This window comes from Saprolegnia diclina, assembly GCF_000281045.1.
Source record: "Saprolegnia diclina VS20 unplaced genomic scaffold supercont1.3, whole genome shotgun sequence".
Lineage (NCBI taxonomy): Eukaryota > Oomycota > Saprolegniomycetes > Saprolegniales > Saprolegniaceae > Saprolegnia > Saprolegnia diclina.
This window is the reverse complement of record NW_008246070.1, coordinates 162,521-179,495: the sequence shown is the minus strand read 5'-3', so window position 1 is coordinate 179,495 and position 16,975 is coordinate 162,521. Positions and strand designations below refer to the sequence as shown.

The 16,975-nt window shown below is 60.7% G+C and overlaps 9 protein-coding genes across 9 annotated transcripts; 5 read left to right on the top strand and 4 right to left on the bottom strand.

Moving 5' to 3' along the window:
* Positions 1-68: 68 nt before the first annotated feature.
* Positions 69-1,553, top strand: SDRG_01166 (hypothetical protein; the record flags this gene model as incomplete). The annotated part of the gene is made up of 1 exon (XM_008606682.1): positions 69-1,553. The coding sequence occupies one exon, from the start codon at positions 69-71 to the stop codon at positions 1,551-1,553; it is 1,485 nt and encodes a 494-aa protein (XP_008604904.1).
* Positions 1,545-3,815, bottom strand: SDRG_01165 (hypothetical protein). Its single transcript, XM_008606681.1, has 11 exons — positions 3,572-3,815; positions 3,384-3,525; positions 3,233-3,342; positions 2,951-3,190; positions 2,712-2,905; positions 2,411-2,667; positions 2,255-2,365; positions 2,040-2,205; positions 1,860-1,998; positions 1,702-1,816; positions 1,545-1,654 (listed from the first exon to the last, which is right to left on the bottom strand). Exons 1-11 carry the CDS (start codon positions 3,773-3,775, stop codon positions 1,587-1,589), a joined length of 1,746 nt encoding a protein of 581 aa, XP_008604903.1. The 5' UTR covers positions 3,776-3,815; the 3' UTR covers positions 1,545-1,586.
* A 25-nt stretch (positions 3,816-3,840) lies between these two features.
* Positions 3,841-5,058, top strand: SDRG_01164 (hypothetical protein; the record flags this gene model as incomplete). The annotated part of the gene is made up of 9 exons (XM_008606680.1): positions 3,841-3,947; positions 3,987-4,022; positions 4,074-4,131; positions 4,174-4,254; positions 4,296-4,342; positions 4,391-4,553; positions 4,598-4,686; positions 4,731-4,954; positions 5,000-5,058. The coding sequence occupies 9 exons, from the start codon at positions 3,841-3,843 to the stop codon at positions 5,056-5,058; spliced, it is 864 nt and encodes a 287-aa protein (XP_008604902.1).
* Positions 4,939-6,121, bottom strand: SDRG_01163 (dTDP-glucose 4,6-dehydratase). The gene has a single exon (XM_008606679.1). It carries the CDS (start codon positions 6,072-6,074, stop codon positions 5,055-5,057), a length of 1,020 nt encoding a protein of 339 aa, XP_008604901.1. The 5' UTR covers positions 6,075-6,121; the 3' UTR covers positions 4,939-5,054.
* Positions 6,122-6,705: 584 nt separating this feature from the next.
* SDRG_01162 (hypothetical protein) lies at positions 6,706-7,029 on the top strand (the record flags this gene model as incomplete). The annotated part of the gene is made up of 1 exon (XM_008606678.1): positions 6,706-7,029. The coding sequence occupies one exon, from the start codon at positions 6,706-6,708 to the stop codon at positions 7,027-7,029; it is 324 nt and encodes a 107-aa protein (XP_008604900.1).
* Positions 7,030-7,191: 162 nt separating this feature from the next.
* Positions 7,192-8,013, top strand: SDRG_01161 (hypothetical protein; the record flags this gene model as incomplete). The annotated part of the gene is made up of 4 exons (XM_008606677.1): positions 7,192-7,344; positions 7,387-7,465; positions 7,516-7,760; positions 7,813-8,013. 4 exons carry the CDS (start codon positions 7,192-7,194, stop codon positions 8,011-8,013), a joined length of 678 nt encoding a protein of 225 aa, XP_008604899.1.
* Positions 8,011-13,825, bottom strand: SDRG_01160 (hypothetical protein). Its single transcript, XM_008606676.1, has 6 exons — positions 13,715-13,825; positions 13,621-13,663; positions 11,215-13,574; positions 9,841-11,164; positions 9,690-9,794; positions 8,011-9,645 (listed from the first exon to the last, which is right to left on the bottom strand). Exons 3-6 carry the CDS (start codon positions 13,569-13,571, stop codon positions 8,038-8,040), a joined length of 5,394 nt encoding a protein of 1,797 aa, XP_008604898.1. The 5' UTR covers positions 13,572-13,574; positions 13,621-13,663; positions 13,715-13,825; the 3' UTR covers positions 8,011-8,037.
* A 468-nt stretch (positions 13,826-14,293) lies between these two features.
* Positions 14,294-15,509, bottom strand: SDRG_01159 (hypothetical protein; the record flags this gene model as incomplete). Its single annotated transcript, XM_008606675.1, has 1 exon — positions 14,294-15,509. The coding sequence occupies one exon, from the start codon at positions 15,507-15,509 to the stop codon at positions 14,355-14,357; it is 1,155 nt and encodes a 384-aa protein (XP_008604897.1). The 3' UTR covers positions 14,294-14,354.
* Positions 15,510-15,612: 103 nt separating this feature from the next.
* SDRG_01158 (hypothetical protein) lies at positions 15,613-16,964 on the top strand. The gene is made up of 6 exons (XM_008606674.1): positions 15,613-15,735; positions 15,774-15,822; positions 15,864-16,139; positions 16,187-16,266; positions 16,315-16,462; positions 16,510-16,964. The coding sequence occupies exons 1-6, from the start codon at positions 15,637-15,639 to the stop codon at positions 16,785-16,787; spliced, it is 930 nt and encodes a 309-aa protein (XP_008604896.1). The 5' UTR covers positions 15,613-15,636; the 3' UTR covers positions 16,788-16,964.
* Positions 16,965-16,975: the final 11 nt, after the last annotated feature.

The window sequence follows — 16,975 nt, the reverse complement described above, 5'->3', positions numbered from 1 at the left end:
CTATTTTAACTTGATAATAAAATGGCTTTCAACTTATATGGCTTATATTTTCAGAGAAGGGAGCGAGGATGATCTTGGTCGAGGGTCTCGTCCTTCAGATCGCCATGTTCCTGCCGTCGCCCATGGCCGTCCGCGTCTTTCTCGAGGCGCTGCCGCTAGCGTCTCTCTCGCCGCCATTAGAGGCGCTCCGGAGGCTCCTCGAGACGCCGTGTCTACTGGACGACGACTGGCCGCAGCCGGATGTGCCCATTCTGCTGTATCATCATGCGCAGCTCGTACTCACTGCGCTGCCCGTGTTACCGCCCATTAGGCTCTACCCGTACTGCATCGCCAAGCTCGAGCGCAGTCTGCGCCATCTCGCCGAGTACGAGGAGGACGGCTGCGCGTTCCGAACCTTCGTCACGAAATGGGCGCACAAGATTGCGGCCATGGACCTCACCGACACGGCGCGCTACGACCACGACGTGCTCTGCAGCCTACTGCGGCAGTGCACGCAGCTCGACCACGTCTCTGTCGAGTGCCGGCAGCACGAGCGGGCAGTGCTAACGGCCATCACAACACCGTCGCACCGCGTCCGCAGCCTCGAGCTCGTCGTACCCGGCGACGTCGCCAACTACGCACCTCAGGACGCAGCGACGCAGCTTGCGCCGTGGCTGCGCTCGGGCCATGCCACTCATGTGGGCTTCAAACGCTTCCGGTCGCTGGACGAGGCCAGCGCCAGGCACCTCGCCAAAGCGCTGCTCTCAACGCCGTCGGTCGTTAGCCTAAGGTTGCACGAGTCGGGTCCGGTCACGACGGCGCTGATCGAGTCGGGTCTCTCGCTGGCGCACCTCACGCGGCTTGAGGCGTCGGCATCCGACCTGCACCGGCTCGTGCCTCATTTGGACCTTGCCAAATTGACGCACTTGACTGTGCGCTGCGAGTGGACCCGCAACATCGACTGGCTCGTCGCTTTGCTCCCCGGTCTTACGGCGCTCGAAGACCTCGCGGTCTATAGTGGCACCGTCACTGACTATGACGGCTTTACGACGTCGACGGCATTATCACTCAGGACTGTGCGCTTTTACGCGATGGAGTGGACGCGCAACGGCCTCCTCGCCGTCCTCGACTGGATCTCGACGTCCGCCCAACTGGAGTCCGTGTCGCTGGACGCTCTCAGCTTCGGCAAGTGCGCTGCAGAGCTTAGTGAAGCGCTACGTCAATGGATTCTTGCTGGGTGCCGTCGCGTGAGCTTCTCGGACACCAACCTCGACGACGCTGGCCTGGCGCATATTGCGCGCGCCCTGAGTCGAGTCCGCCACCGCACGGCGCTCCTCGTCGCATTGGAAGGTATCCAAGTGGGTCTAAGCGGCTTTCTTTGCCTTCTCGACGCCCTAGCGACAAGCACGTACGTGTCCGTGCTGCTCGAAGTCGAAGACGACGCGCTGACGCCGCAGCGTGATGAGATAAATGTCCTCTTGGCCAAGTACGAGGTGAGCTATCGCGAGCGGAGTGATCTCGATGACTACCACTATCTCCACAGTCCGCTGCATGGAAGAGAAGACTCTTCTTGAATATGACATTCAAGCTTCAGTTATCTCTAAAGCTCAACTGCTACGTTTGTGGGCTTGGACCTGGAGGAGCAGCCGCAGCACATCCGTGGCCCGCACCACCCCTACCCCTAGATATGTCCTCCGAACGACAGACGATGCGAGTGCGCACCGATAATGTCTTGGCTCATTGCCCGGACATAGAGGCGTGACGCGTTGCGCGTGTAGAGCTCCGAGACAGCTTTCACCAACGAGCAAGTCGATGGCACCGTATGCAGTGGTTTGTTCTACCCATTCATTAAACGAAGAAACAGAGTTTTATCCTGGCACCTTGAGCACATGGCCAATCGGACGCAGCAAGTAGCCAAAGTTGGGCAGCGGCGTCGAGAGCGAGATGCTTGTCGGCAAGACGACGCCAGCGTCCGTGCGGGGCGGCCAGTTCTCGACGAGTTCGAGGATATCCGACCAGCTACCCACCAAATAAGTCGAAAGCTTCCGTTGCTAGGGTACCCAAACGTCGAGTACGCATCGTCCTTGCCGTCATCGTTGAGCAGAAGCAGGCCCGAGAGGTTGCGTGCGCGGAGGAGCTGGAACGCCTCGAGCATGCTGCTCGACGGCCGACGCAGTGCCAAAGGTTGAAACACGAAGTCGCTGATCGGTCGGTGGGCGTACTCCCCTAGTCATACGTAGCCAGTTTACAACCCTAAACCCAACGAATACAATACCTAGCAGCGAGACATCTTCCAGGACGAAGCGCAGCACGTCCCGAGGCGAGAGCACGCCAAGAACGTCGACTGCATGCGTCGGGCTCAGGACCATCGGGATGTACGTATCGCCTGGGCAAGACACGTAGCAGGTAGAGCAACGATCACATGGCGTACGGGTTGCGAGTCGGTAGATCAAGTTGAAGGCAAAGTCGTCGCTGTACATGGCGCGAGGTCCTGGCGCCGACGCGGTCGCTTCGTTCGCCATGCGCAAGACGTCGCGAAGCGCGAGCATCGCAAAGCGCCGACCCGCGTCCACCGCATAGCTCTCAAACTTGAGGACTTGCATGTCTGCCAGCTTCTTCTGGTTGAACAAGTAGGGACCCAGACGCTGCATGTCCATTTCGAGCGGTGGCATGAACGTGAGCATGCACCTACTCGATACTTTGATACATTTGGCATTCAACAAGATTGCCACTTGACAAAGAGGGCGCAGTCGACAACGCCGAGCACCACATTGCCGCCCGTTTTGGTCGTCTTGCCGCGCTCGTAGACAAGGGCAAAGTCGGTCTTGTTGAGTTGCAGCTGCTTGAGAGCCAGGAACGCGTGCGTATCGTCCGGTAGCTCCAGCACAATTTGCGTCGTACACGGCAGCCGACCAATATCACGAATCTGTCACCGCCCAAATGATGACGGATATGGAGGCCACGAGCAAACCTTGGTGCGCCAGAGCGGCTCGTGCGGCGGAGGAACCGGCGTGTCGGGAACGTCGCTGTCGTCGAACGACGGGTCGTAGACGCTGGGCTTCGTAGCTTTAAGCTGCGCGTCGCGAAGGCCTGCGAAGAGCGTCTCGATTTCTTCAAAGCACAAGCACATTGCAGGGTGTGTCAGTGCGATCTCGGTGGCTTCTTTGATCGTCACGTGCTTGGAGTCGTCGTTGTTGTCGCGCAAGAGACTCTACACATCTCGATATATCCGGCTGGAGGTAGAAGGGCGTACTTCGACGGCGCTGATCACTTCGGTCGACGGCGGCTCGGTTACGCGCAGCACCTTGGTGATCGCCGCCACGAAATCGCGGTAAATACCCACTTTAACGTGGCTAGCAATGTCTACCTCGTCTCAGCCGAATCACGTGACGCTTTGGACGTACACACGTCGCTCGGGTCGGCGAGGTACATGCGGCAGAGAAACGTGAGCTTGAGTTTGATGTCGACGGGCAGCGCGAGGCAGATGCCGATGAAGACTTCAGCCGCGACAACGACGGGCGTGTCGGCGTGCCCGTGCTCAAAGAGCTACGTCTTCAACGCTCGATGCGAGCGAAATCCTTGGGATTTCTACCTGAAAGTGTGGCTCGGCGTCTTGCACGACAATGCCAAACACCTCGTCGAATTGAGTTGACGTCAAGAGTCGCGCCGAGCGGACCTCGTCCCGGTAGATGCTCCAGCTCTCTTCGAGCGTCTTGATGCTCTGGAGGACGTACTCGGAGACGAGAGCGCGATGGCTGTCGTCGCCGAGGCTGTGCGACGATGCGGCGACACCCATTTTCCTTCGATTTCGATGCCTTTTTCGCGGGTGTACGCCGTCGAAGGTTACCAGTGCGTTCGACGATGGAACGCCCGACGATCATGCTCGCGCTTCCCCCCACGTGCTGCAACGACGACCAGACAGTCTGGTTTGCCCTCGTCGGCGTTTATATCGTGCTGCTGCTCAAACTGTAGTAAAGCGTGGTCATCTTGGGCTCACGCGTGCGTAGGTGGCACGCGCCCGTCATCTACCCGTTCAAGCTCCTGTGCGGATTCTCCAATTTCTTATCGCATGCGCTCATGCACGCTGCCTCTAGCGCCTACTTCACCCACGAGCTCCTTCGATGCATCGGCGTCGTCCTCTCGTGCGGCAAGGTACGTTGCGCGCCATCTCAATCGAAATGCAGCGTTTCGTAGCTGGAAGGCATGGCCATTCATCCCGAAGAAGGCTCTGAGACGCACTTTGAGCTCGGGTCGCCCGGCTTTGTCCTGTGGCTGGTATCGGTGCTCTTAAGGTGGATGGATTCGAACTTCGATAGGGCTACCTCGGGACCATGGGGTGGGGACTGGTGCAAATGTGTGCGAGGTACCCCGCGGTATATCCTTTTTGTTTAATTGCATGTCACGTGCGTAGCCTCCACTACTTCCCGACGGTTGTCTGCACAAGCGTGACCCTCGGTCTGCTCGTGTGCTTCTTCCTCTGTGCCGACACGCGCTATCTCCGGCTCGTCACAGCGCTTTCGTTCACCGTTCTCGTGGCACTGCTGGCCTATGCGCTCAGCACCCACTCGACCGACGTGTGTTTGGCTCTCACGATGTCGAATGACTCACACGCCGCTAGATGCTGCGCTTCGTCGTGCTGCTCTCCGGCGTCAACCACGCACTCTTCTTCTTCTTGGACGCCGCCGACGACCTCCGCGTGCACCCCAGGTTCAACGACACCTCGATGCTTCCTTCTCAACCTTTGGCTCTAGCGACAGCTACCAAATGCTCACGCTGTACGGCAGCACCGCCCTCGTCGTTGCGGGGCTCTTGCAAGCAGCCCTCTTCATCGCCGCCGTCGCATGGAACCTCGTTGCGCTCGATAGCGCGATGCCGGTTTCGCTCGACACGATGGCCACGTCCACCCAAGTGGCTTGCGTTTGCTTTCTTATTGCGCTCACCGTCGCTGTGAGCCACTCGCTCTACCGACAGCAGTGTACGAAACGACCAAACAGTATCAAGTTGATGGATTTGGTGGTAGGCGCCCTGCGGCGGCCCGAGTTGGTCGTCTTGGAGGATGACGACGACAAGCTCGTTTAGGAAGAGCTGAGTCGATCCCCGTATTGCAGTTGGTAATACGCTTGGAACTCGCCGTCCTTGACGGGCCGCCACCAGCTCTCGTTCGCCACGTACCATTGGACGCTGGCGACAATGGCTTCTTGCGGCGAGTGCCGCGGCCGCCACCCGAGCGCGGCAATCTTTTCAATGTTCACACTGTACCGCCGGTCGTGGCCCGGTCGGTCGGTCACGTGGCGAATGAGACTCTCGGGCTTGCGAAGGGTCTGCAGAATTAAGCGCAGCATCGAGAGGTTGTCGAGGGTCTCGCCGGCGCCCGCATTATAGATCTCACCGAGCGCGCCAGTGTGGAGGACGAGGTCGATTGCTTCGCAGTGGTCGTGCACGTGCTGGTACTCGCGCTGCTGGAGCCCGTCGCCGTACACGGGCAGCGGGAGGTCCTCGAGCGCGTTCGTGGTGAAGAGCGGGACGACTTTCTCGAGGTGTTGGTACGGGCCAATGTTGTTGGAGCCGCGCGTGATCGTGACGGGCAGACCAAACGTCGTAAAATACGACAAGACGAGCAAGTCGGCGCTGGCCTTGCTCGCCGCGTACGGGCTGCGCGGGTCGAGCTTGTCCGTCTCGAGCGACGAGCAACCGTCGGGCACGTGGCCGTAGACCTCGTCCGTGCTAATGTGGTGGAAGCGCGCAATGCGATGGCGCTTGGCGGCCTCGAGGAGCACATAGGTGCCGAGGACATTTGTCTGGACAAACGCATCGGCATTTAGAATTGACCGGTCGACGTGGGTCTCGGCGGCGAAGTTGACGACGACATCAATCGCATGGGCCGTCATCGTGGCCTCGACGATCGTGGCGTCAGCAATGTCGCCCTGCACGAAAGCGAAGCGCGGGTCGGCGGTGGCGGCCGCGAGGTTGGCCAGGTTCCCGGCGTACGTGAGCTTGTCGAGCACGACAATGCGGTAGCTCGGGTACTTGGCGAGCATGAAGTGGACAAAGTTGGCGCCGATGAAGCCCACGCCGCCCGTGACAAGGAGGTGCATGGTCGACGTATAAGTATAGGACGTGTACCGACAGAAGGCGCGCTCTGATGGCAACAGCTGATAGCAAACCGAAACGGGCCAATCAGGAGCGGCCAATCAAATCGACCAATGGCATCGCCGCATCGAGTAGCCAAGATCTTGAAGTCTCCACAGGCTGCTGCTTCCAAGCTCGTGGAAGGCGCAGATACATCATCTTGCACAATCTAAAGCCAGCTGCACTAGTCAAGTTGATCGATGCACCGAGCTCGTTCGATGTTACGCGTAAAACCTTCCTAACGCCTAAATTACGAGCTCGGTTTTTACGTGGAGAAGCCTACCCATTGTGTCTTGTTGGCTGTTTAGAGAAGCGCAGCGTGATACTTATGGTTATGACGCTGCGGTGTCATTAGGACGCAGGGTGGCCCGAGTTCTCTAATTCTTCCGGCCCAAGGCGCCTTGACGGTGCTGTAACCGAACGAGCGCGAATTAATCGGATGCCTGTCAACGTAACCGGCAATAGATACCTTTGCGAATGATGGCTCTCGATAAAAAGTACATACAAATAACAAGCATGCAATATTATAAAATAGATTGCGATCCAACCTGCACCATTTGAGAATTTGCCAGCCGAAGCTCAAGCAAGACGACGACGATGGACGCGTGGACGACGATGCTGGACCTACCCTCGTACCTCTACCTCGCCTGGAAGAGCATGGCGATGCTCCACCTCATGTGCTGCGTCTGCATCGGCCTTGTCCATGTCGCCAGCGCCATGAGCGACAAGGACGACCTCCGACGATACCTGCCTTGTCTCGCGGTACTGCCGCCACCGACGCCCATCAAGACCATCACGATCTCCAAGCAGTGGACGACGCGCTACAAGCTGGCCGACGGCCGCGAAGTCGTCACGAGCCAGACCTTGACGTACGACGAGCTGGCGTCGGCAGCGACCGACACGGCGACGCGATCGGCCTAGTACCCGCCTCTTCCTACTCTGCTACGACGCTCACCCCCTCGTCCTAGACCCCCGTAGAGACACTAGCCATAGCAGGCCGAGCACGATAGATACATACTAACCCACTACCTTGACACTATTCACGCGTGGGTCGGAAATAGTCTGTAGGTGAAAGATCGCGCGATGGCACCGGCGCCGACGCTCCAGGTCGGGATGAAAATCCCCAAGCTCGTGGGCTCGACGCAAATGGGTGCGATCAAGCTCCACGACTTCATCGACGGCGCGTGGGCGCTCCTCCTCACGTTCCCCCAGGACTTCCACCCGGTCTGGATTACGGTAGGTATATGGCTGCATTCGCATCCTCATCTGCACGTCTAGGAGCTGGGCATGCTCGCCAAGCTCAAGCCCCAGTTCGATGTGCGCAACTGCCGCGTCCTCGGCCTCAGCATTGGCTCGCGTCTGCTTGCTTCCTCCTCCGCATTGCGCGTCTCATGCTCGTCTTCGTAGTCAAGAACCAAGCGCGGTTCCTCGACGACGTCAACGAGACGCAGGACACCCAAGTCAATTTCCCCATCTTTGCCGACGAGAGCGGTCTCCTTTCGCGCATGCTGGGGCTCGTGAACCCGACGTCCGCGCCGTCCAGCGCCGACCACGCGGTTCTGCCCTACAGCGCGGCCTTTCTCATGGACGTCGACATGGTCATCCGCTTTGCCTTCTACTACCCCATGTCCATTGGCCGCAACCTTTATGAGGTTGCACTGCATATATCTCTTCTTCATCCATCTCAGTGTCATCGACGACTAGTTTATTCGCGTCCTCGACGGGCTCCAGCTCGCGGCCTACAACCAGGTGGTGCTCCCGACCAACTGGAAGATCAACGACGACGTCTTTGTCGAGCCCGACATTAGCTCCGAGGCCGCCAAGGCGCTCTTCCCCAACGGCTTCCACGAAATCAAGCCCTACTTCCGCGTGACCCCCGCGCCCGTCCTCTCGGAAGACCAGTAAGACACTCACTACTTCTATTACCTACTACAGCGTGGTGCTCGACGACTCTCGGGGACTGGCGGCGGGTGGCGGGCCGTCGGTCTCGGGCGCGGCCGACGGGGCCATGTGCGGCATCGGATGCAGATACGGCGGCGGGTGGTGGTGCCCGTACGGCATGTGCATGTTTTGTCGCTGCTGCATATGACTCGTGTACCGTGCTGCGTTGGCCGCCAAATGCATGGCTTCTTGCCGCGCTGCTTGGGCTTCCTGAAGCGCCCGAGCTGCGGCGGCGGCCGCGGCGGCCGCCCGTGTTGCCTCTTCTTCGGCACGCCGGGCAAACGCTTCCTTCTCCAAAGCGGCGCGGTGCAAGCTCTGGGCCTCTTCTTCGTATCGCAGCTGCTGCTCCATCGTCCAGACAGACTCGGCGTCCGACGGTGGTGCCTTGTCCATGGTGTAATGCACCGGCGTCTGCTGCATCTGGCGTTGCTGCAACTGCTGCTGGAACGACTGTCCCGAGTACGCCATGTCGCTGTGCGGCGCCTCGTTCAGCACGGACGCGTACGGATTCCGACTGGACTGTCCGTGCTGGTGCAAATGGCTCGGGAGCGACGGCGCCGAGCCATAGTACCCTAGCTGCTGCTGCTGTTGCTGATGCGAGTGTTGTTGCTGTTGCTGTTGTTGTTGCTGCTGTTGCTGCTGCGACGGGTGGGCCATGGGTCGCAGCGGGTGGCTCAAATGCAGCTTCATGGCGGCCGACGGTCCTTGCTGGAGCTGCTGCTGTTGCAGTTGCGCCGCGTGCTGCGACGACGATGACGACGCATTGGCTGGCGGCGTGTGCGACGCTCGATGGTGCCGGTTGAGGAGGTTCGAGACGCTCGACCGAGACATGTTGTGCACAGGCGTCAAGGTCGGTGGCGTCTGCGCGCCGTACGGACTCCCGTTGCTCTCGTTCAAAATGGACGAAAAAGACATGAGACTGCGCGACGTTGGCGGCGGGATCGTAATCGGCGGCGCCTCGGCCAGCGGTGGCAAGCTCGAGCTCGACGGCCGCTCGGTGGACGACGACGGTGCGTCCAGGTGCGGCCGTGGCACGATGGGCGGCTGCTGTGGCACCTCCATCTTCATGTCGCTGTAGCGCGGGTCGTAGTAGTTGTCGGTCGCTGGTCGCAGGTGCATGCGCTCCTGGAGGGGCCGCGGGGCGTACGGCGCATTGCTTTGCAGCTCCTGTTGGTGAATCTGCATCTGGAGCATTTGCACTTGCTGCTGCAGCGAATACTGGAGCAGCTTCATCTGCGACGCTTGCGAGTTGATCGTCGAGTACGCCATCGACGTCGGGTTGGACGAATTCGACGGCGCTTCCGGCGGCGGCTGCTGCATCGTGATCCGAGAGAGTTCGCACTGCAGCTGCAAAAGCTTGTGCCGCGCGCTCATCGACGGGTACGCATTGTTGTACTCGCTGTTGTTGGACGGCGCCGACGTCTGCTGCGGTTGCAGCGGCGGCATCGACATCGGGAACGCGTACGTCGGCGGCGACGACGACGGGGGTGAACTCAGCGCCGTAGGAGAAGCCTGGCCCGGCATCGGACCCGACTGCGGCGTGTTGGGGCCGCTGCCGGTCGATGTGATCCGCTCCGTGCGCTTCTTCAGTATGTCCTACGAGCCGATTTACGTCAGAGGTGCCGTAGCGACGTGTGTACCTGGAGGCCGAGGCGGTTTTTGTAATTTTGATAGTAATTTTTGATCTGGGCCGCGGTCTTGGTCGGAATGCTGTTGGTGAGCGCACTCCAGTCCTTGCCATAGACCTACTCAGCGCGCATGAGACGCAACAGACGCGATCGAGTTGTGTACCGAGAAAAACTTCAGAAAGTCGGATTTCTCTTGCTCCGTCCACTTTTGCACGACGCGCTTCCCGGGCGGGAGGCTCGATGCGTTGAGCACCGACGGTGGCTGGCCCATCGGCGTCGGCAGCAACGACGGGTGGTGCATGCTGCCGCTCGGCGACGGCGTGTGCAGCACCGGCACGTGCAGCGGCACGCTCAGCTGCAGCATCGGGTTATTGTGCTTGCTAAGGAGTTGCGGTGGCGCCACCATGGGCGGGGGTGGCAGTAGAGGCAGCTGCGCTGGTGGCAGTGGCTTCGACGACTTCTTCTCGCGCATCGGCGACGACGGTTCGGGCGCCGGCGGCGGTGGTGCGTCGTCTTGGACGTTGGTCGGTGAGACTTTTGCGCGTTTCGGCGCGTCTTCCCGCTTGAGTTTGGCGCTGCGCTTGGAATCCTTCTTCATTGGGTTGGCCGCGCGGGGCGTGCCCGACTTGCGCCGAGATGCTGGCGACGGCATGGCGTCGGCGACGGCTGCATCCTTCTTGAGCTTGAGCTTCGAGACGACCTTGATCGGTTCGTTGTCGAGCGCGACGGGCGGCGGGTCGGGCTGGTACTGGCTCGACGCGCGAAAGTCCAAAAAGCGCTGGCGCACGCTTACGCTCGAGGTCTCGTACCCGGTGCTAAACGCATTGTCCGAGAGGAGCGTCGTGAGGTCCAGCACCATGGGCGGCACGCCGAGCGTCGATCCGTCCTTGGACTCCTTGTCGTCGTCGTTGGTCGTCGACGCCGTGTCGTCGTTGGCTGTCGCGTCCTTGACGCCCTTGACCGCGTGCAAGATGCAGTTGGCAGCCTGGTGCGACCGAAAGTTGGACGGCTGCAAGAGCATCGCCTTGATCGAGTCGGGAAACTGGACGCCGAGCGCCATCGCGACACAGGCCGAGAGATGCCAGCAGTTCCATGTGTTTTTGATGCCAGCGCCGCGCCGCCGCAGCTGCTGCTCGCGGATGATGGCCTTATAGTCGACGACCTTCTTTGTGTTGTAGTAGAACGCAATGACGTCGCCCGTCGTCTTGTTCTTGAGGTACGTTCCGATCTGGTAAAACTGCTTTGGAAACTGCAGAAACTTGTCGACGAAAATGCACTTTTCGACGTCGCTCCACGGATTCGTGAGCTTCTCGACCGCGACCGCCAGCTGCCCGTCCAATGGCGTCGCCGGCGTCTCGAGGCCCGTCAGCGTCGGCCGCGGCAACTTGATAAATCGCTGCACGCACAACTTGTCTTGGTCGAGCAGCATGTCGGGGATCACGTACAAGCTCGCGCTCGACCCAGACGCCACCATTGCACCCTTGAGCCTATGCGTCGCCTGTGTGAGTCCCATACGTCGTGCATCGCAGTGGTTTACCGCTTGCGCCGATTGTCTTGCTCCCACTGCGCCGCCGAATCCTTCTCGAGGCCGGTCTGCAATGTCGGGAGCAGTGGCGGGTTGCTCGAGTTGTTGGTGAGACGGGATGACGTCCGGACACTGCTGCTGTTGGTCGCCGCCTCGTCCGCCGCCGCCGTGCTGTCGGTGGCGGTCGTCGTTTGCGTCTTCTTTTGCTGCTTGAGCAGCAGCTTGGACCGAATCTTCTCTTGCTTCTTCTTGTCCTTCTCAATGCGTTTGACGCGGTGCCGCCACGCCTTCTTGAGCTGCACAAACTCCACCGCGAGCTGCCGCATCTTGGTGTGGTGCGCCGCCTTGCGCGCCATGATGCGCGACAGCACCCGAGGCCGCAGTGACGCACTGGTCGTCAGAATCTCCGACAAGCCCGGCGCGTCACCCGGCGTTGCGTACTGCACGGCCGCCGTGCCGAGCGTCTCGAGGTCCGCGGCAGCGTCCGTCGCCTTGGCTCGGTTGGTCGTCATCAGCGTATTGACAGTGGCCATGAGTTCCGGGTCCATAATCACCGGTCGCGACTTGGGCTTGGGCGGCTCCACGACGACAACCCCCGGCTCTTCCGGCTCGTCAAAGAACGTCAGAGGCTGCATCTTAAGCGCTGCGTACTCTTCGCGGTTCGCTTTGATCTGGCCCTGGACGCGGGTGATGTCGGCGTCCAGTGCGTCGATCGAGACCAAAAGATCTTCCTTGCGCGGTGGCGCAGCGACTACTGGTGCGACGCCAGCATCGTTGTCGAGCACGGGTGCTGCTGGCGGTACGGCCGAAGGTCCAACGGCAACGGGGGCAGGTACAATTGGTGCCGGAACGGGCGCAGGCACCGAGGCTGCCACTGGTGCTGGTGCTGCTACAGTCAAGACTGCTGGCGCTACCACTGCCACAGGCGTGGCCGCGGAGAGTGGCGCAGACTTTGGCAGTGGGAGGAGACCTGGCGACGAGAGAAGACCGGTCGATGGGTGTGGAAGAAGCCCCGCTGTGGGTGGTGATGCGAACACTGCGGTCGATGACGTTGGCACTGGAAGGAGCCCCGCCGGTCGCGCTGGCGACGACACGGACGACACGGTGGTCGAGTGCGCAGGCGGCGTGGCGGACGCTGGCGTCGACAAGAGCCCCGTGGTTGGCGTTGGCAGCAGCCCCATCACGGGCGTCGGGAGCAAGCCAGGCAAGGGTGCTGGCCGGGGCGGTGTCACATCTGGCACACGCTCGGTCTTGGCCGACGCTGGCAAAGGCGACATCGAACGGCGCTCCAGGGTCGTCGTCGACTCGGCCGCCTGCGACATCAAGCCCTGGCCCCAGCCGATGCGGGGTCGTTTGACTGCCGACGTAGCGCTCGCCGCTGCGCTGGGCGATGACGCTGCCGCGAGCCCTTGGCCCCAACCCAGCCGAACGCGCTTCATGCCTTGACTGTCGCGGTCGTCGTTCGGCGTCGAGCTGCCCTCGACGGTGGTCAAGTCGGACGGCGGCGGTCGCGGCGGCTCCAGCGTCACTGCGTCATCGACGTCGGGCTTTGGCAGCGTCAGCGATTCGGATCGCTTCAAATCCAGTGACGGACGGCGCGTCGACGAAGCCACAATCATCGACTCGCTCCGCTTCAACGGCTTTTCGCTGGCGTCGACGATGCTGGCTCGACGCTTGATGTCAACGCTGTCCCTTCGTCGTACTGGTGACACTTCGGTCTCGCGGCGACGGGCAGTCTCGGGCTTGACGACGGGCGAGCTCGCATTGCTCCAACTCGGTCGTCGTACGGGCGTCTTTCGCGGCGAGTCTTCCTTGACCAAGCCTTCTTCGTCTTTCGAGTCGGTGTCGTTCGCGTCGACTTCCTTCCTGGCTGCTTGCTTCGCATCGGTGTCGTCGGCGTACGACCGGTCGAGCTTCTCGGGTGACGAATTCGACTGCAGCTCGTCTTGATGGTCCCGCGGAAACGAATCGCGCCGACGGTCGCGGGATCGGTCCCGAAAGCGGTCGCGTGATCGGTCTCGCGACGCGCCTCGCCGGTCCATGCGGTCTTTGGAGCGGGATCGGTCGCGGGATCGGCCCATTGGCCGCTGCTTGTACGCCATGTAGTTGCCACCGCTGCTGCTGCGGTTGCGGTTGTAGTTGTTGCCGCGACCTTGCATACCGCCGCCGTACATTGGCTGGTTGTGCGGTGGCGACCGGCCGCGGGGGCCGCTTCGACCCCCGTTGCCTTGGTTCATGTTGCGCCCGCGGCCGCGCATACCAAAGCCGCCGCTGCGAAAGCCAAAGTTCACGTTGAACTGGCCCGAGCGGTCTGGCGCGCGTCCGGGGCTGTCGTGGGATCCATGGTTGCTGGATGAGCCTCCGTTCATTCTCTACACGCACGCGCATGAGCCTTCCATGCTGCACATATCGTCGCACCTGCTGCTGCTGCTGCGGGCGTCTCGGTCCTCTCGCTTGGGATCTAGCCATCCACGCGGTGAGCTTCCATACGTCTGCGCCATGGGCGAGGTACCTGCGTCGCGCGGTCTCGTGTCCACGCTCGCTCTTGCCGTCCGCTGTCGGCCGCTCACTCGGTCTCCTTTCGCCCAATAGTTGAACTTATTGGAACTTTAATCGATGATGGAATATTAGCCAATCAGCGGCCGGGCCACGAGAAGGCCACCATTCTCAGTCTTTGCAGGATCCCTCGGTTGAGCAACACTTCGTGTAATGAATGTACCAAACATCACAATTTTTCCCTCACTTGAGAAACATTGTGTCTGTATCGCGAGGATTGCCCGTATGTAATTTATTCCCAGCTCGACGAACGCACATACGTTTTCCAAGTGTTTTTTTTTTAATTTGCACCAATCACATTGGAGAAGAACTTCCGGCGATGACGCAGGCGCGCAAGGAACAAGCGCGATCGCCTCCGATGGCGTCAGCGTGCTGACCGGCCGCCTCGGCGCGATGCATGGAGCCATGGTAGACGCCATGCAGCGGAGCCATGGCAGGCTCGCCAGGGCCACCTGTGCGTCCTGGCAAGCACCGAGATGTTGCGACCAAAGGTCAAGAAGCATGCAGCTAGCGTAAGCACGACCGAGGGGGCAGCTGTGGACTGTACATCATCATGTAATAGGCGTGTGTTTATGATGCGGGCTGGCGACAAGGGTCTAGTGCGGGCGGGCTTGGCGTGGCAGGCGTGCACGTCGCGACGTGGGTGGACTCTCTACGTCGCGGGCGCTCTCGCAGCTGCACCCGATCGGGTACTCGGCCGTGCCATCGTCGACGACGAGCTTGGGCATGGTCTCCATGAGCTTCTTCTTGAGCTCTGGCGGGCAGTCGCAGGATGCAATGTTGAGAAAGGCGAGGTGTGGGCATTGCTTGGCGAAGAGGACCGACCAGAGCCGCGTTTGGCGCTCGATGGACCGCGCGGACGGCGCGTTCGGGTCGGTGCTGAGCGCGAGCATACTGCGGTTGCCCCGCAGCTCGAGCACACGGAGAGACGTAAGGCCAAAGGACTTTGTGAGCTGCCAAAAGTGCGTCGTAAGGAGCTTGCAGTGCGCGAGGGTGACGTACCAGAGCCGTGGCGCGGCCTTGAGCACAGCAGCAACGCTCGCGTCGTCGACCGCGCAGCCCGAGAGATCGAGCACGTGCAGGTTCGCAGCGCTGTTGTTGGCCAAGCTAAGAAGTCCCACGGATGTGATTTGTGTACAACTCAGGCCCAGTTCCAGCAGCGAGGGCATGTCCTGAAGCGCCAGGAGACCACCGTCGGTCACGTTCCGGCACATGTTGAGCTTGAGCGACTCGAGACGCAGGGCGCGAAGGTGCTGCAGCCCGAAGTCGCCAATGCGCGGGCAAAACGAGAGGTCTAGGAACTGCAGCTGCGAGAGCTGCGCAAGGTACTTGCAGCCATCGTCCGAGATGCGCTTGCACCCGTGAAGGTTGAGGTGCGTCAGACGGGGCAGGTGCTGGGCCACGAGGGCCAGCGTGGCGTCCGTGCAGAGCGTCCACTTGAGCGAGAGGCGCGCTATGGATGGATACCGCGGTAGCACGCAGCTTGCGAGGAGCTCATGAATCTCGAGCGTCGAGTGCAGATCCATGATGCGGGCATGGTCGTGGGCGAGCGCGCGGAAGGCGTGGCAGACCAAGCTCAGCGTCCGCACGACGACGAACGAGTCGAGGTAACCACCATAGAGCACCCTGCCCCAAACCACGTTCGTATCCTGAGGCTGGCATGGTCGCCGATCGAGCTGGCGGAGGTCTTCTGGGTACGCCTGTCGCTTCGCCATGGGCTGGGAATCCTGCCTGCTGCCGTTTCGATCCATTCGGCCAATGGATCAGTTCTTTGCTTGTTTCGGACTTTTGCCAGTTTATGGCGCCGCTTGAGATAGGATAGAGCCTAATTGAAAGACTCCACAGTCCTAGTTAGGCTTTCCAAGGGTTAATTGGCGAATGCTACATCGCGGCGCGACGCCGTTCCAGCGCGTCTGCGTCCGCGGTCTCGACGTCGTCGTCAAGCGCGACGACCTCTTCTACCTCTCGGGCAACAAGGTGCTAAACGAGCTACGTACGCTTCTCATCCTGCATAGTTTCGCAAACTCTACTGGCTCATTGAGCAGGACGCCACGTACTTTGATCGTACGCAGCCTCTCGATGTATGCACACGCTCATGGCCGTAGACAACCACATCTTTAGCTACGGTGGGCTGCAAAGCAATGCGATGCTTGCTATCGCCCAGCTCGCGCATCTGAAGCGCGTGCCGTTCACGTACTTTACAAAGCCCACAGAGCTCAAGTCTGCGGGAGCGCCGGTCGCGACGAACTTGAAGCTCGCGACGGACCTTGGCATGCAGCACGTCAAGCTCTCGTCGCACGAGTACGAAGCGCTGGCAGAATCTCGAGAGTTTGGGCCATTGGTGCCACCGGCAACGTCCAAGTGGATTGGCATTCCACAGGGTACCGTCCATGAGCGTTAGCCCGCGGACGTAACCATAAGCGCGTAGGCGGTGCCACGGCCGATGCAGAAGTCGGCGTCCAAGTCCTGGCCAACGAAATCAACGCATTTGCTTCCGGTGAAGCCAAGGTGCTCTCCGGTGGGCGATACGTGCGAGGCTGAGAAGTTAACTTGTAGCCGCTCAGTGTACTCTTGCCCAGTGGCACGGGCACCACGGCATATTACCTCGCCAAGCATCTGCGTCCCGGCATTGACGTCTACACAGTACCCTGTGTTGGCAGTGCAGCGTATCTCCGTCAGCAGTGGCAGCAACTGGAACCGAACGGTTTGTCAACCGGTGATTGATGAACCGTGACAAGAGCACTCTTGTAGCGCTGGTGGCTCGGGCGCGTATCTTGTCGCCAACGAAGCGCGTTGCTTTCGGGTCGCTCTGGAAACCTCTTCTCGCCATGCACAACGAGCTTCTGGGCGCGACAGCGATCGAATTCGACCTTGTGTACGCAAGCCTCGCATGGCACACGCTCTTTCACGCTCTCGAGACGCAGACGCTCGACCTTACGGGGAGGCAGCTCGTCTACGTCCACTGCGGTGGTACCTCGGGCAACCCAAGCCAACGCCAGCGCTACGAACGCAAGTGGCCGCGGCCGTAATCTCAACTGCAGTCCCACTCTGTTGCGTCCACACACTTCCCACGACGTCCGATGCCGGCGCCTTGGCCCACGACCTTTTAAATCGAGATTTGGCTCTCAGATCTTCGTCTTCTACGGTAGCAAGCTAGAGCTAGAGCGCTATCGAATCTCGGTCTATTGCGTGGGATGATCGGCGAGGGTGCTCACGC

Coding starts and splice junctions, on each gene's coding strand:
- SDRG_01165 (XM_008606681.1), bottom strand. CDS start 3,775: ATGGGTGTCGCCGCATCGTCGCACAGCCTCGGCGACGACAGCCATCGC. Junction 2,366..2,410: donor GATCTACCGACTCGCAACCC/GTACGCCATGTG, acceptor TGTCTTGCCCAG/GCGATACGTACATCCCGATG. Junction 2,206..2,254: donor GGAAGATGTCTCGCTGCTAG/GTATTGTATTCG, acceptor ACGTATGACTAG/GGGAGTACGCCCACCGACCG.
- SDRG_01163 (XM_008606679.1), bottom strand. CDS start 6,074: ATGCACCTCCTTGTCACGGGCGGCGTGGGCTTCATCGGCGCCAACTTT.
- SDRG_01160 (XM_008606676.1), bottom strand. CDS start 13,571: ATGAACGGAGGCTCATCCAGCAACCATGGATCCCACGACAGCCCCGGA. Junction 11,165..11,214: donor CAAGACAATCGGCGCAAGCG/GTAAACCACTGC, acceptor GGCGACGCATAG/GCTCAAGGGTGCAATGGTGG. Junction 9,795..9,840: donor ACTTTCTGAAGTTTTTCTCG/GTACACAACTCG, acceptor CGCGCTGAGTAG/GTCTATGGCAAGGACTGGAG.
- SDRG_01158 (XM_008606674.1), top strand. CDS start 15,637: ATGCTACATCGCGGCGCGACGCCGTTCCAGCGCGTCTGCGTCCGCGGT. Junction 16,267..16,314: donor TTGCTTCCGGTGAAGCCAAG/GTGCTCTCCGGT, acceptor GTTAACTTGTAG/CCGCTCAGTGTACTCTTGCC. Junction 16,463..16,509: donor GCAGCAACTGGAACCGAACG/GTTTGTCAACCG, acceptor GCACTCTTGTAG/CGCTGGTGGCTCGGGCGCGT.